At 45.7% G+C, this 16,607-nt stretch overlaps 1 protein-coding gene across 2 annotated transcripts in view; it reads right to left on the bottom strand.

The window, feature by feature from the left end:
* Positions 1–16,536, bottom strand: part of npepps (aminopeptidase puromycin sensitive) — a gene marked incomplete at its 5' end in the record, with an annotated part of 99,125 nt that extends 82,589 nt beyond the window's left edge. The window contains one exon of one of the 2 annotated variants that reach the window (XM_083635557.1): positions 16,231–16,536. In XM_083635557.1, coding sequence (XP_083491683.1) covers positions 16,231–16,536 — 306 coding nt within the window. The remainder of the gene's footprint in view (positions 1–16,230) is intronic. The other variant, XM_083635558.1, reaches the window with a different exon arrangement.
* Between the last annotated feature and the right edge of the window lie 71 nt (positions 16,537–16,607).

A 16,607-nucleotide genomic window follows, 5' to 3' on the forward strand; every position in this document is an offset into this window, starting at 1 on the left:
AGTTGGACAAATACACAACAGAACACAGCTTTGGGCCTGTGTCACCTGTAAAGTTGGACAAATACACAACACAACACAGCTTATGGCCTGTGTCACCTGTACAGTTTGACAAATACACAACACAACAGCCTGTGTCACCTGTAAATATGGACAAATACACAACACAGCTTAGGGCCGACACTCAACCTGCTGTTCCCAATCTGTCCAGAATAGACGAGTCTACTCTAGAACCTTCTGGAGTATCACCTGGATAAGGATTATTTGTAGGGGTGGGAATCACAAGTTTGATCGCGATGCGATCTGATCTGGATTCATGTGACAACGATTTGCCGATATCACAAATCTGCTGATAGTTTGTGATTCAATTCGATTCAGGGGGCTGCGATCGATATTAGACGATATGCCCCACGATATGCCCACAATCAGTTAAACAATCGGTAAAAAAAAGAAAAGCAGCTAAAATATAATTTGACAATTTTATTGTTGAGCTCTTACCCCTAATTGTTTGTATGCAAAGAAGCCTTTTCTTGTTTTTGTTTTTGACTAATCCACCACTGGGTGTAAATCCAATCTGAAGCCAAGTTGGATAGCTGAGATAGGGATCAAACGAGGTAAGGCTAATCCTACAGAGGCTAGAGGGCAAACTGACTGCAGACAGAGAGATAATAGTCTGGCTATGCAAAACATGGGATAAGGAAGGAGAAAGAAAGAAAGAAAGAAAGAAAGAAAGAAAGAAAGAAAGAAAGAAAGAAAGAGTTTTCGCAGGGGGCAGTGATAGTGAGGGTTTGTGGCTCTGTAGTAGTGCTGCAGGAGGCAGTGATAGTGAGGGTTTGTGGCTCTGTAGTAGTGCTGCAGGAGGCAGTGATAGTGAGGGTTTGTGGCTCTGTAGCAGTGCTGCAGGGGGCAGTGATAGTGAGGGTTTGTGGCTCTGTAGTAGTGCTGCAGGGGGCAGTGATAGTGAGGGTGTGTGGCTCTGTAGCAGTGCTGCAGGGGGCAGTGATAGTGAGGGTTTGTGGCTCTGTAGTAGTGCTGCAGGGGGCAGTGATAGTGAGGGTTTGTGGCTCTGTAGTAGTGCTGCAGGGGGCAGTGATAGTGAGGGTTTGTGGCTCTGTAGTGGTGCTGCAGGGGGCAGTGATAGTGAGGGTTTGTGGCTCTGTAGTAGTGCTGCAGGGGGCAGTGATAGTGAGGGTTTGTGGCTCTGTAGTAGTGCTGCAGGGGGCAGTGATAGTGAGGGTTTGTGGCTCTGTAGTAGTGCTGCAGGGGGCAGTGATAGTGAGGGTTTGTGGCTCTGTAGTAGTGCTGCAGGGGGCAGTGATAGTGAGGGTCTGTGGCTCTGTAGTAGTGCTGCAGGAGACAGTGATAGTGAGGGTTTGTGGCTCTGTAGTAGTGCTGCAGGGGGCAGTGATAGTGAGGGTTTGTGGCTCTGTAGTAGTGCTGGAGGAGACAGTGATAGTGAGGGTTTGTGGCTCTGTAGTAGTGCTGCAGGGGGCAGTGATAGTGAGGGTTTGTGGCTCTGTAGTAGTGCTGCAGGAGGCAGTGATAGTGAGGGTTTGTGGCTCTGTAGTAGTGCTGCAGGGGGCAGTGATAGTGAGGGTTTGTGGCTCTGTAGTAGTGCTGCAGGAGGCAGTGATAGTGAGGGCTTGTGGCTCTGTAGTAGTGCTGCAGGAGGCAGTGATAGTGAGGGTTTGTGGCTCTGTAGTAGTGCTGCAGGAGGCAGTGATAGTGAGGGTTTGTGGCTCTGTAGTAGTGCTGCAGGGGGCAGTGATAGTGAGGGTTTGTGGCTCTGTAGTAGTGCTGCAGGGGGCAGTGGTAGTGAGGGTTTGTGGCTCTGTAGTAGTGCTGCAGGGGGCAGTGGTAGTGAGGGTTTGTGGCTCTGTAGTAGTGCTGCAGGGGGCAGTGATAGTGAGGGTTTGTGGCTCTGTAGTAGTGCTGCAGGAGGCAGTGATAGTGAGGGTTTGTGGCTCTGTAGTAGTGCTGGAGGAGACAGTGATAGTGAGGGTTTGTGGCTCTGTAGTAGTGCTGCAGGGGGCAGTGATAGTGAGGGTTTGTGGCTCTGTAGTAGTGCTGCAGGGGGCAGTGATAGTGAGGGTTTGTGGCTCTGTAGTAGTGCTGCAGGATGCAGTGATAGTGAGGGTTTGTGGCTCTGTAGTAGTGCTGCAGGGGGCAGTGGTAGTGAGGGTTTGTGGCTCTGTAGTAGTGCTGCAGGGGGCAGTGATAGTAGGCTCTTTCACACCGGCCTTGAAAGCCGAAAAATGCACGGAAAATAGGATTCACGCCTCCGATGTGAAAGTCGTGAACGCGCTTTGGTGGATAATTGTTTTATGCCTTTTGTCCCGCGACGGTAGGTAGTCACAACGCCGGGTTACCTGGCAACCCGCCTCCACTTGAAAGCGTCGTCGCAGCGAGCCGGAAAAGGTGCGAATGGTCAGCTCATTCATAAAAAAATTACAGGGGAAATCACCTCATGTAGCAAGAAAGTGCACGAGTGAAAGTTAAAAAAGTAGCCTATACAATCATGACTGCAGGGACGCCAGGAGGAATGCTCCGTGCGGTTAGGCTTTATGCTCAAACGATGTTGACATTAGTAGGTAAAATTAACGGATATAATAATAAGCTTCAGAGGGCTATAGCTGTCTGTGGCGAGTTGGTCTGAGGATATTCCCTCTCGAAATCAGCTCTGTTGGAACGATACAGAGAAGACTGGCGTGCGGTCGTGTATCGTTCCAATTTTAGTTGGAGCTGGAAATCCCTCCGCTCGCCTTTCAATCCGGGAGCGGGGGATTTCACCTGAAAGTACACCGCAGCACGGGAATGTGGCTGCTTGGCTCTGTGTGAAAGCAATTTCTGTGGCGAGGCTGCGGCCTTTGCGGGACTCCTAAACTGCAATTTTGCGTGATCTGTGTGTGAAAGAGCCTAGAGAGGGTTTGTGGCTCTGTAGTAGTGCTGCAGGGGGCAGTGATAGTGAGGGTTTGTGGCTCTGTAGTAGTGCTGCCGGAGGCAGTGATAGTGAGGGTTTGTGGCTCTGTAGTAGTGCTGCAGGGGGCAGTGATAGTGAGGGTTTGTGCTTCTGTAGTAGTGCTACAGGAGACAGTGGTAGTGAGGGTTTGTGCTTCTGTAGTAGTGCTACAGGAGACAGTGGTAGTGAGGGTTTGTGGCTCTGTAGTAGTGCTGCAGGGGGCAGTGGTAGTGAGGGTTTGTGGCTCTGTAGTAGTGCTGCAGGGGGCAGTGATAGTGAGGGTTTGTGCTTCTGTAGTAGTGCTACAGGAGACAGTGGTAGTGAGAGTTTGTGGCTCTGTAGTAGTGCTGCAGGGGGCAGTGGTAGTGAGGGTTTGTGGCTCTGTAGTAGTGCTGCAGGGGGCAGTGATAGTGAGGGTTTGTGGCTCTGTAGTAGTGCTGCAGGGGGCAGTGGTAGTGAGGGTTTGTGGCTCTGTAGTAGTGCTGCCGGAGGCAGTGATAGTGATGGTTTGTGGCTCTGTAGTAGTGCTTCAGGAGGCAGTGATAGTGAGGGTTTGTGGCTCTGTAGTAGTGCTGCAGGGGGCAGTGGTAGTGAGGGTTTGTGGCTCTGTAGTAGTGCTGCAGGGGGCAGTGGTAGTGAGGGTTTGTGGCTCTGTAGTAGTGCTGCAGGGGGCAGTGATAGTGAGGGTTTGTGGCTCTGTAGTAGTGCTGCAGGAGGCAGTGATAGTGAGGGTTTGTGGCTCTGTAGTAGTGCTGCAGGGGTCAGCGATAGTGAGGGTTTGTGGCTCTGTAGTAGTGCCGCAGGGGGCAGTGATAGTGAGGGTTTGTGGCTCTGTAGTAGTGCTGCAGGGGGCAGTGATAGTGAGGGTTTGTGGCTCTGTAGTAGTGCTGCAGGAGGCAGTGATAGTGAGGGTTTGTGGCTCTGTAGTAGTGCTGCAGGAGGCAGTGATAGTGAGGGTTTGTGGCTCTGTAGTAGTGCTGCAGGAGGCAGTGATAGTGAGGGTTTGTGGCTCTGTAGTAGTGCTGCAGGAGGCAGTGATAGTGAGGGTTTGTGGCTCTGTAGTAGTGCTGCAGGAGGCAGTGATAGTGAGGGTTTGTGGCTCTGTAGTAGTGCTGCAGGGGGCAGTGATAGTGAGGGTTTGTGGCTCTGTAGTAGTGCTGCAGGGGGCAGTGATAGTGAGGGTTTGTGGCTCTGTAGTAGTGCTGCAGGGGGCAGTGATAGTGAGGGTTTGTGGCTCTGTAGTAGTGCTGCAGGAGACAGTGATAGTGAGGGTTTGTGGCTCTGTAGTAGTGCTGCAGGAGACAGTGATAGTGAGGGTTTGTGGCTCTGTAGTAGTGCTGCAGGGGGCTGTCAGTGATAGTGAGGGTTTGTGGCTCTGTAGTAGTGCTGCAGGAGGCAGTGATAGTGAGGGTTTGTGGCTCTGTAGTAGTGCTGCAGGAGGCAGTGATAGTGAGGGTTTGTGGCTCTGTAGTAGTGCTGCAGGGGGCAAGGATAGTGAGGGTTTGTGGCTCTGTAGTAGTGCTGCAGGATGCAGTGGTAGTGAGGGTTTGTGGCTCTGTAGTAGTGCTGCAGGGGGCAGTGATAGTGAGGGTTTGTGGCTCTGTAGTAGTGCTGCAGGGGGCAGTGATAGTGAGGGTTTGTGGCTCTGTAGTAGTGCTGCAGGGGGCAGTGATAGTAGGCTCTTTCACACCGGCCTTGAAAGCCGAAAAATGCACGGAAAATAGGATTCGCGCCTCCGATGTGAAAGTGGTGAACGCGCGTTGGTGGATAATTGTTTTACGCCTTTTGTCCCGCCACGGTAGGTAGTCACAGCGCCGGGTTACCTGGCAACCCGCCTCCACTTGAAAGCGTCGTCGCAGCGAGCCGGAAAAGGTGCGAATGGTCAGCTCATTCATAAAAAAATTACAGGGGAAATCACCTCATGTATCAAGAAAGTGCATGGGTGAAAGTAAAAAAAGTAGCCTATCCACCTTATTTTTGAATGCCCCACTGTAAAAAATAATTGTGCGTACAAGTTCCGGTTTAACGTGACTCATTGTTGCAGCTTGCCATTTCCTAATGTATTCTACTTGATTTGAAAAGATGGCCACCTACACTCAGTCTCTTGTACCCTGGCTGAATTGAACATAACTTGGTCAATAAGTATGTAACATACAAAATAAAACAACCCGTAATATCTTAATTTTATGTAGAATGCAGAGGACATGTAACTGTTTAGTTAAACTTGCATTCCAGGAATATTGTGCTCTTAAGATGACGTTAGTGGCTCGAGTCCGTTTCGTCCTGAAACCCACATAGGTTGTGCCAGGCGTAACCTATGTGTGGTTTGGCGCAACCTATGTGCGATTCGAAATAACGCATCCGAGATAGAGATAGTTATGAATATAGCCACGTTATAAACAACAAACTAACGCTGGTGATCCGTATGGAAATAGTGTTACTCGAAATGGTTAATATTAGCCACAGCAGGTGATTACCCATGAATGCACTGCGCTCTTAAAGGGATATTTATCGACGAGATTTCTGCCAAGCCGGACCTGATTAGTGATTTGCTCCGTTCGCCCAGACGGGTGTCAAGCTGTCAGCAACAAGGCTGGGAGGATCACACCGGAAGAAGCACCCACATGCAGATCAGGCAAAAATGGCCGCCAAAAATAAGGTGGATACAATCATGACTGCAGGGACGCCAGGAGGAATGCTCCGTGCGGTTAGGCTTTATGCTCAAACAATGTTGACATTAGTAGGTAAAATTAACGGATATAATAATAAGCTTCAGAGGGCTATAGCTGTCTGTGGCGAGTTGGTCTGAGGATATTCCCTCTCGAAATCAGCTCTGTTGGAACGATACAGAGAAGACTGGCGTGCGGTCGTGTATCGTTCCAATTTTAGTTGGAGCTGGAAATCCCTCCGCTTGCCTTTCAATCCGGGAGCGGGGGATTTCACCTGAAAGTACACCGCAGCACGGGAATGTGGCCGTGCTGCTTGGCTCTGTGTGGCTGCGGCCTTTGCGGGACTCCTAAACTGCAATTTTGCGTGATCTGGGTGTGAAAGAGCCTAGAGAGGGTTTGTGGCTCTGTAGTAGTGCTGCAGGGGGCAGTGATAGTGAGGGTCTGTGGCTCTGTAGTAGTGCTGCACGATTTGGGGAAAAGGAGCGATTTGCGATTGTGATATAAACAAATGGTATCTAGGGTTGTGCCGGTATGAGTTTTTGATGGAATAACCAGTTTATTTCTTTTGCAGCGACAGATTACGGTCAACGTCACACTCGTGACTTTTCTTTTTTCTAGAGAGTGTGTTAGACACAGAATTTACATGTAGACCCTAAAGGTGCTTAGGGCTTAGCTCACCTGCAGCTCTCATTGACTTTCTCACTAATCACACGGCTGTTTACGTCCATTCCATTTTCTGATCGGCCACTCGCTTAGCTTAGTTAGCCGTTAGCGGTGGCTGCTGTCTCTCCCGCTGTAAGGTGTTTATGTTTAACCTTATAACATTGCTGTATATTTGGAGGTGGGAGAAGTCCCCCGCTAGTGTTGATGTCCAGTGTGACTGTGATGGCAGAGTTTGTTTGTTTATTTGCTGCGTCGCGTGTAACGTGTTAGACGAGGCCGACACGCACACACAGACTCTTTATATATATATATATATATATATATATATATATATATATATATATATATATATATATATATATATATATTCTGGATGTCACAATATATCGTCCCACAATATATCGCGATATCAAAACGTGACAATATGTATCGTTGAGATGAAATCTCATATCGCGAGAAAAAGAAGCTGAACATGGTGGCACTGATCTGCATCTGATTGCATGCTCGCTCTCCTTTTCAATGCTTTGTTTGAACAGACGAGGGACGTTACAGACACGGAGGATGAAAATGGAGAAATTAGTAAAATTAGCGTGGAAGATGCACGGTCAACTTACAAATCTATCGCAAAAAAATATTGTTAAAATATCGTATCGTTATCGTGAACCCAATATCGTGTATCGTATCGTGCATCGTGACACCCCTAATATATATATATATATATTAGGGATGTCAACGGTTAACCGTTAATCGATTAACCGTCGCTAACGTCGTTGTTCGGTTATTGCTGTCGGTCTATCAGTTAATATTAAAAAAAAAAAAAAAAAAAATTTTTTTTTTTTTTTGGTCTATTTACTCAATGAGCTCATGCCCAAACAAGGCGTGTCTATTTAGATGCTGAAATGTTAATGCTTTTTGTGTTAGAAATTCTAACACAAAAAGAATTTGTGTTGAAATGTTGATGCTTTTTGTTAATGCTTGTTAATGCTTTTTGTGTTAGAAATTCTAACACAAAAATCATTAACATGTCAGCATCTAAATAGACACGCCTTGTTTGGGCATGAGTTCATTGAGTAAATAGACAAAAAAAAAAAAAAAAAAAAAAAAAAAAAATTATATTAAAAAATTATGAATTAACCGATAGGTTAATCGATTATTAGCGTCGGTTAATCGAAAGTGAAATTAACCGAAAATTGACATCCCTAATATATATATATGTATATATATAAATAATCGCACCCTTTTGCGGTTATGTAATCGCATGTGCTGACATCGCGATTGCGATTCGATTAATCGTGCAGCACTACTCTGTAGATACAGAGAGGGGCTTGTAGGTTGAAACTAGGGATGTCAACGGTTAACCGTTAATTGATTAACCGTTGCTAACGTCGTTGTTCGGTTATTGCTGTCGGTCTATCAGTTAATATAAAAAAAATAAAAATAAAATTATATTAAAAAATTATGAATTTGTCACGCTCTCCTCTCGTGTATCCGACAGGCAACAGCGGGGGGAAAAGCAGGTCCACTCTATATCACTCAGCATGTTATAGCCTACTTCTAATTAAACGCATTTCTCCCCAAACATGCAGCGTATCCGGGGCGCACACACACGCGCGCGCCGGCACAGACACTGACAGACAGCCCCTCCTCCTCTGACAGCGAGGGAACGAAATCAGGAAGAAACAAAGAAAGCAGCATGGCGAAACGTCTTAAAAAAAATAATAATAATAAAAAAATTAATATTAAAAAATTATGAATTAACCGATAGGTTAATCGATTATTAGCGTCGGTTAATCGAAAGTGAAATTAACCGAAAATTGACATCCCTAGTTGAAACGCTATTGTAGGTTGAAACGCTCTGTAGACACAGAGAGGGGCTTGTAGGTTGAAACGCTCTGTGGACACAGAGAGAGGGGCTTGTAGGTTGAAACGCTCTGTGGACACAGAGAGGGGCTTGTAGGTTGAAACGCTCTGTGGACACAGAGAGGGGCTTGTAGGTTGAAACGCTCTGTGGACACAGAGAGAGGGGCTTGTAGGTTGAAACGCTCTGTGGACACAGAGAGAGGGGCTTGTAGGTTGAAACGCTCTGTGGACACAGAGAGAGGGGCTTGTAGGTTGAAACGCTCTGTAGACACAGAGAGAGGGGCTTGTAGGTTGAAACGCTCTGTAGACACAGAGAGGGGCTTGTAGGTTGAAAGAGAGGCACAGAGGCAGTAATTATAGAAGCCACTGGGCTAATGGCACAGTGCCACTGGGCTTGGGTTTCTTCTGGGCCATTGTGTTTCCCAGGCTTTGTGTGCAGCGCAGGTCAACAGGCTCTGATCAACAGATCTCACCTTGGCACAGCATGTTTCTTTCTTAGCAAACACAGCGCTAACCACTAAGGCTCGCTCATCTGCATGCAACCAACTGCAAACAGTCAACATGACTTGTTGAAGGCGGAGGGCCCCTGAAGACAGAACACGTCTAACAGAACACGTCTAACACGTCCTGGTGGTACCTTCCAGTGTTGTGAATGTGTTATATTATAAGCAGTTTTGGGGGAAACTCATTACAAAAGTCATATTACATGTAATTATTATACTTTTAGCAGTAACTCAGTAATACAACTTATTAATAGGATTTCAGTAACAATATACCAGTTACTTTGTCAAGTAACACGTTACCCAAATTGAGTTACTTTTTTTTTTTTTTTTTATCAAAGCACATAGCCTATTTAAATCAAAGAGACTATGATTTCCAAATCAAATTGTGTGTTTTTATGCAAATAACAACTATAGATGATGACAACAACAAAAGAAAAGGATAGCATTTTAGAATTCTGGACGGTTTACATCGACTTCAAGACGGTTGAAATAATTTTTCGGGGTGAGTTTCGGGGTGGCGATGTCATAAACTACGATCCCGCAAGACAGTCTATCTACTGTTTGGTCGCCCCTTTATATAACGGGAGCCGCCTTCGATCTGAGACATTCGATTCAGACCCTCCGTCGCTGGAAGCTTGATGGCGTCGACGGTGGGTCTGACTACGTGAGACTATAAGATTATAATAAGACTATAGATTGAACTGATTGAGATGAAAATATTATCTTATGACATCACTGATGATGTCATAGGCAATGATGATATCATTGGCATTGTGACATAACCAGTAGGGGCGGGGGGGGGATCGATACAGCATAGTATCATGATTTTTCTGGGCAATATATCGCATCGTATGATATCGAATGCCAAGTATCGTGATATTTTATTATACAAAATCAAGTGCGTGCAACGTTTATGACAGGTTTTTCTTTTTATGACAGTGTTGGTCAGTCTGTCTGCTTGACAATCCCATTTAGCTGGAATAAAAATGATTGAAGTGAGATGAACCTTACTTATTACTTAACCTTACTTATTAAAAACGAAATATTATACAGTATTTTAACATTAGCTTGAATTGCACTAACTTGTCTAACAAACCTAAACAGAAAACAATTGGCGTGACTTCGGAGACAACTGTGTGAGGCCTGGAAGGACTTTCTGCTGAACATCAAATCACAAAATGCTCCATGTCAACAGCAGTGCCACTGATTCACTAAGGGCAAAAGTAACAAACGGTGCAGTGTCCATTACTAGGGAGGACAAACCCGTTTGTGTGTTTTTCTGAAAAACATATTTGTAACAGTTTATGATGCACCTATCTTGTTATATTTACTAGTATATGGCCAATAAACAACAAATCAAAAGTGTCCTGGCCAAAATCGTGCATTTTTTTGTTTTAAATCAAATTTTAAGGGGAAATTAGGATTCATCACTCATTACATTGCCAAACGCCTGAAAAAGTGGGCCTCACGTCAAATGTAATTCATGCCTGGAAGGTCTTGGAAAACCCCTCACGCCCACACCCCAGCTCCGATTGGGCTGAAAATTTGCATGGCTGTTGGTTATTATCTGGGCAAGGTTATGGTCAGGTTGTTCAGTACTTGAACCACCTGGAAAATCCTGGAAAGTCCTGGAAACCACCTGGAAAGTCCTGGAAACCACCTCATGCCCACACCCCAGGTCGGATTGGGCTGAAAATTTGCATGGCTGTGGGTTATTATCTGGGCAAGGTCATGGGCAGGTTGCACAGTACTTGAACCACCTGGAAAATCCTGGAAAGTCCTGGAAACCACCTGGAAAGTCCTGGAAACCACCTCATGCCCACACCCCAGGTCGGATTGGGCTGAAAATTTGCATGGCTGTGGGTTATTATCTGGGCAAGGTCATGGGCAGGTTGCACAGTACTTGAACCACCTGGAAAATCCTTGAAAGTCCTGGAAACCACCTGGAAAGTCCTGGAAACCACCTCATGCCCACACCCCAGGTCGGATTGGGCTGAAAATTTGCATGGCTGTGGGTTATTATCTGGGCAAGGTCATGGGCAGGTTGCACAGTACTTGAACCACCTGGAAAATCCTGGAAAGTCCTGGAAACCACCTGGAAAGTCCTGGAAACCACCTTGAAACGACCTCATGCCCACACCCCAGGTCGGATTGGGCTGAAAATGTGCATGGCAGTGGGTTATTGTCTGGGGAGGGTCATGGGCAGGTTGCACAGTCCTTGAACCACCTGGAAAGTGCTGGAATATCCTGGAACTACATGTAAAGTCCTGTAAACCACCTGGAAAGTCCTGCAAACCACATCATGTCCACACACCAGGTCGGATTGGTTGGCGGGCCGCGGGCAGTGTCAGTCACAATTTGCATCACGAAAGTAAGTCTGATACCACGCCAGCCCACCCCCAAACACACACAGACTCAGCATAGCGCCACCTATTGGCAAACACAAAAAGCAGTTTATCTTGAGAACCACTTGTCCGATCGACTTCAAACTTGGGGAGTGTGTTTAGGGGGACCGGATGGAGTGCAGTGACACATTTTGTGCAATTCGACACAGCGCCACCTACTGGCAAACACAAAAAGTGGGTCATCTCGAGAACCATTTGTTGGATTGAGTTCAAACTTGGGGAGTGCGCTTAGGGTGACCTGATGGAGTTCAGTGCCCGAATTATGTGCTATTCGGCACAGCGCCACCTACTGGCAAGCACAAAAAGCGGTTTATCTTGAGAACCGTTTGTCCGATTGACTTCAAACTTGGGGAATGCGCTTAGGGGGACCTGATGGAGTGCAGTGCCGAATTCCGTACAATTCAGCATAGCACCACCTACTGGCAAACAAAAAGTGGTTTATCTTGAACAATTCATCTCATCGACATCAAACTGGGGGAGTACGCTTAGGAGACGTGATGGAATTCAGTGGCGTATTTGGTGCAATTCGGTATAGCGCCACCTACTGGCAATGCAAAAAGTGGTTTATCTCATGGACCATTCGTCCAATCGACTTCAAACTTGGGGAGGAGGCTGCTGGGAACCCAACACAGTGCAGTGCCAAATTCCATGCAATTTGGCATAGCGCCACCTACTGGGAACACAAAAAGTGGTTTATCTCGAGAACTGTTTATCCAATCAACTTCAAACTGGTGGAGTGCACTGCTGGGATCCCAACGGAGTGCAGGACACATGCATATCAATACACAGACCTTACACACACAACACAATACGACGCCAGAGCCCCACCAAACTAGATTTGAAGGCCGCATAGCGGCCTGATATCAAGTGAAATAAAAAGGCAGACTTAACTTGAATTATAGCTGCTGCTAGGAGTAGGGTTTAATTAGTTTAACTCATTGAGTGCCATGGACGAACATGTTCGTCATTTCGTTTAGTAACGTAGAGTGCCAAGGACGAACATGTTCGTCAATTGCGTTTTTTGACTGGGGGATGTCGATCTAAGCCTCTTTCATCGCCTCTTACAATATGGGAGCTATTGAATGTGTCTAACCTATTTTACAGAACCCTTAGGTGGCGACAGTGCTCTCCAGATTACAGAAAGGCCAGGAGAAAAGAGAGAAGAAGTCATGAGGAAACGGAAATCGCATCGATATGCATGAAGCATACCGTTAGCTGTGCCTGTGAACAGCAGTCATCTGCTGCCACAATTGAGCCCCATCCGTGTCCGCTGCGATAGCCCATCCATATGATTTAGTTGCCGACACGGCGACACCAGCGTCTTTCTGAAAAGTTACATTATTCTCAGCTGGGAGCTGGCGACACGCTGTAAAAAAGCGGGGGGATGCAGCGCGCTTTTCAGTGCAGATCAAACTCAGAGCAAACCGCAGCAGAGACACTCCTCCACGGAGGAGGAGGAGGAGGGGGGTGGGGCACGCAGGGCACTACAGCATACAACCATTGACAGTACACACACACCCAGGCAGCAGCAGGCTCGATGCACAGAGAGCAAACAAGCTAGAATAGGCTATCTGATGCACACCAGCAGTAAATCAAGACCAGCAAGAAGGTGTAGGGTCTGCGCACGCAGGGGCCAGCGCTGCTGGTTGCAGCTAAAAAATATTATTTGGCCAAACAAAATTCCTTTGTTTTCACTCTTTTATTGAAGGAAATTATTTTTGAGGTGTCATTATATCAGAAAATATTAGCTTCAGAGTCAATGATGTGCTTGAAATGCTTCCTTTCACAAAAGGCTGAATATCTCAGATTCTAAATTGAAATGTGTCTTTTTGCTCAAAACAACCTATCTTCTCCGGCTCATAACTAAAGAACGGAAAATGGTATCAATAAACTTTTTTTTGCAGATGATAGAAGAGAGTCTAATCGTTCTTTGTGCGTGTTCGGTGTTTACATAGTAATATCACACAATATTCTGTGGGCCTCGAGAAATCACTGAAAACGCTCTGAAACTCTGGTACTGGGAGCGTCCGTTCTCCAAAAGTGGCTGGCACTCAATGAGTTAACAGTTTCTGCAGTTTTGCAGTCTTTGGACTTCATACTTGGCCATCGGTTGCAGTATACAAACGTTTCTCCTGACTTGGGCCCACATTTCGGTGAAAGTTGTAAAGCGGTAGCGCGTATGCCTGATTTGTTATGAATTTTCAATTTTTGAAAATTTAGACTGTAGCGCCACCATCAGGACTATTAGCGCCAAATTCGCGTTGACAAAGTTTTGGCATGGGACTGGACCTTTGTCCAAAGTTTGGTTTATTTTCATGCATGGGAAGTCCAACCTCCCAGAAGAACAACAATATTGGCAAATACAAACAGTGGCCCTGGCGCTGGCCCACCCACTAATTACAGGCCTATATGTTTTTTTAAACAAGTTAAACTGGTGATGTTCATTAAGTTTCAAGAATCTGAATTCTTTCACTAAAAGAATGTCGCAACAATAACATTTAGGGATATTTGGAGTTATTCCCCCGACCAGCGAATCAGTTATGAAGCACTGCAGAGATAGCAGAGATTTAGCAAAGTAGAGTATAAACCGAAACTGTAAAATAATGCTGATATCTGAATGTACAAACAGGGAAGTGTAGCATTTATTGGCATCTGTAACTGTGGGGGCACAGTTTCCCTAAAAATAGAAAAACTACATAATGGGGCTTTAAGGTTAGGGTAAAATATCAGGGTAAGCCAATCAGAGGCAGAGTCGGGCGGGCCATGCCTTCACCATAGTACACAAGAAATGGGATTTTCGAAATTGTTGGATTTGGCTGTCTTGTGTTTATACCACCAACAAAATGCATTAAAAAACAGTTTGTGCTTCCCAGCTCTGATCTTATTTAATATGCTCTCTCTTCAAAAGTGTTTGATTTTCATCATAATCTGGTTTTCCATAATAATAATAATAAGTTCAGTGTTTATGCCTGTGTTGCTGTCTGTTGTAGTGTAAAACGACTAAAGGGAGAGCAGGTGCTTATATGAAAGTGAGTGAGAAAAGGAGCAGATACTGAATAATGACATCACAACAGTATAATCCTAATGTTAATTTAAAATTAAATATTCTTCTAAATATGGATTAAAGTCCAAAAAACATCAAATTTTCTTTGGAGAGTCCCTTCCTTACAGCACCCCTTCCTAAAAGTACTTCCAGCGCCACTGGGGAAGGGCGATTCTGAGCCTGCACTGCAGTGGTGGAATTCGCTGCAATATAATTTTTATTATATTTTCTTTGGGGGAGGGGGGGCACCAGCACAAATCTTGCCTAGGGCACCAACTTGGTCAGGCACGCCACTGGGGAGGGGGTGTGTGTGTGGGAGGGGCGTCGAGAAAAAAAAGGTGAAATTATATGTAGGCTATTATTGATAAACCAAATCCTGCCTCATCATAAAAAAAAGGAAGGGAAAGGGAATACCCATGGCATTGTGTTTCTGTAAATCATTCTTAACCTTTTTCATATTAAGGACTCCTAATTTAGTTCACATTGGGGCCATGGACCCCCAATATGATGAAATTTGGTTTCTCAGATGCAAATCAGATTTTTTTTAATGTAGCCTAGATATGATTTTGTTCAGAATTCCATATATATTAGGTTGAGAGAGACAACAGAGAATCTTGAATCCTCTCCCCTGACCCCACATTGAGAAGCACTCCACCACTGACTTGTTTGTGCAGAGAGAGAGGAGGGAGGGGGAGGGGGAGGGGGAGCAGCCCAGCTGCAGCTACTCTGCTCTGCTCCGGTCTCGCGCTTCCTCATTTAATGAAGAAAAAGCAGGGGGGATTTTTACATGGCGCACTGCACGTTTTGACACGAATAACAAAAAACCCCTAAACGAAAAACGAAAACTGACTTGACAGCGTTCAAGAGAACAAGTTGGCGGACAATTTCATGTGTTCACATCGATGATTCCTCACAGTTAAAGGCAGTGGCGAAGCGAATGAAGGGAAATGACGCGATTTTCGTCAGTATAACGCAAACAAATCAAAAGGAATCATTCACCATGACGTGTACACAGGGGTTGGCTATAATTTAAGTGACAGACCAAAGGACAAATCAAAAAATCCAGTGTGGAATCCACTCTTAAAGGCGAGGAGTGACGATTTTTTGTTGGGCCGTTTTTATTCCAGCGGGCTGAAACGCTGCATTTGCTCCTCTAAACAGAGCTTGATTTAATTTATTATTTCGGTCTTTTTCAAAATTATTTTTTCATTTTGTAGTAGTGATGGTGCATATATATCGATACAAGCCGTGTTTTTATTTAAACATGACCCGAAAGTATGTTTAATACTAGATTGAAATGAGCCCAGAATGCAGAAATCTCCCATAGTGATTACATTAGAGCGTGGTTAGAGCGGTGGGTTTGTCCTGCCTACCATTACTAACATTAGTCCAAAACTGTCCTAAAGGGTGTCATGCAACGTTATAAGATAGCCATCACGTTAACACTGGTCGTTTCATATGTTCAGGCCGGGGCAGCTTTGTAGAAACAGGTGAACTGAATGTGAAGCAGGGTGGGAGGGGAGACATTTGCTTGCTATGATTTAGCAAACATTGGCTAGTTAGCTTGCTAGTTAGCAAGCAGGTGCAACTTGCTTGTTTGCTCGCTAGAAATCATTAACAAACACCAGATCGGCGGATATGAGTGTGCATATAACGTTAATCCGCTGGCGTTACCAGGAGATATGCCACGGAGAATAATACACGCACTGGCGAGCGGCCAGACGTTGGTTAGCAGGCTAAATAGAGCGAGGGGATGTGACAGCTGGCTACTAGCTAACATGTCATGATAGTGCAAGTGTGCTAAGTACAAAACCAGGCGAGATCACGCTGCTGTGCATATCGAGCTTCAATTCGCTCAATCGCTAACATGACAGACATCATTTTACGTATTTAACAACAGCTAACGTTACTCGTCAAAAAATATCCCCTTTCATTCATTTTATTCGACCCAGCAGTGCGGATAAAGGAGGAAGAGATAGCGTTAGCTAGCTCGGCTATAGTGGCTAGCAGTTACCGTCCGAACATGGCAAATGAGCTAGCTAGCTGGCTGCATTACATAACAAGATCCCCGCCATGCACTGACTAAACACATCAGTGCATCCAGCCTTCATTTGGTATTGGTACAACATACCTCCACCGCCGCCTCCAGCTTGCCTTCGAAAGTGAAGTCGATCAGGTCGGGCTTCAGGCTCAAGCCGTAGTTGACGGGGTAAACGTCAGTTGGCAACCGCACGAAGGGCCTCCTTTCGGGCATGGTTCCTCTATTTTGGCCGGCTGCGCTAACGAAGACGGTGCTGCTGTGTGTCGTTCTGAATCTGGTTATTCCAAGTTTGAACAACAGAACAGGCTCCGACAGCGAGGATGATGGAGAACAGGTATTGTTGTTGAGTCTTTTGACGAGTGACAGCGAGACCCTGCGGCCCAGGACCAGCAACATACAATCCTCAGTGTTGCCAGCTACGGTCCTCCCCTCTCACTTCAAATCCAATTTCCAAACAATTGTGAACT

Source organism: Poromitra crassiceps (genome assembly GCF_964638095.1).
Source record: "Poromitra crassiceps genome assembly, chromosome: 4".
Classification (NCBI taxonomy): Eukaryota; Metazoa; Chordata; class Actinopteri; order Beryciformes; family Melamphaidae; genus Poromitra; species Poromitra crassiceps.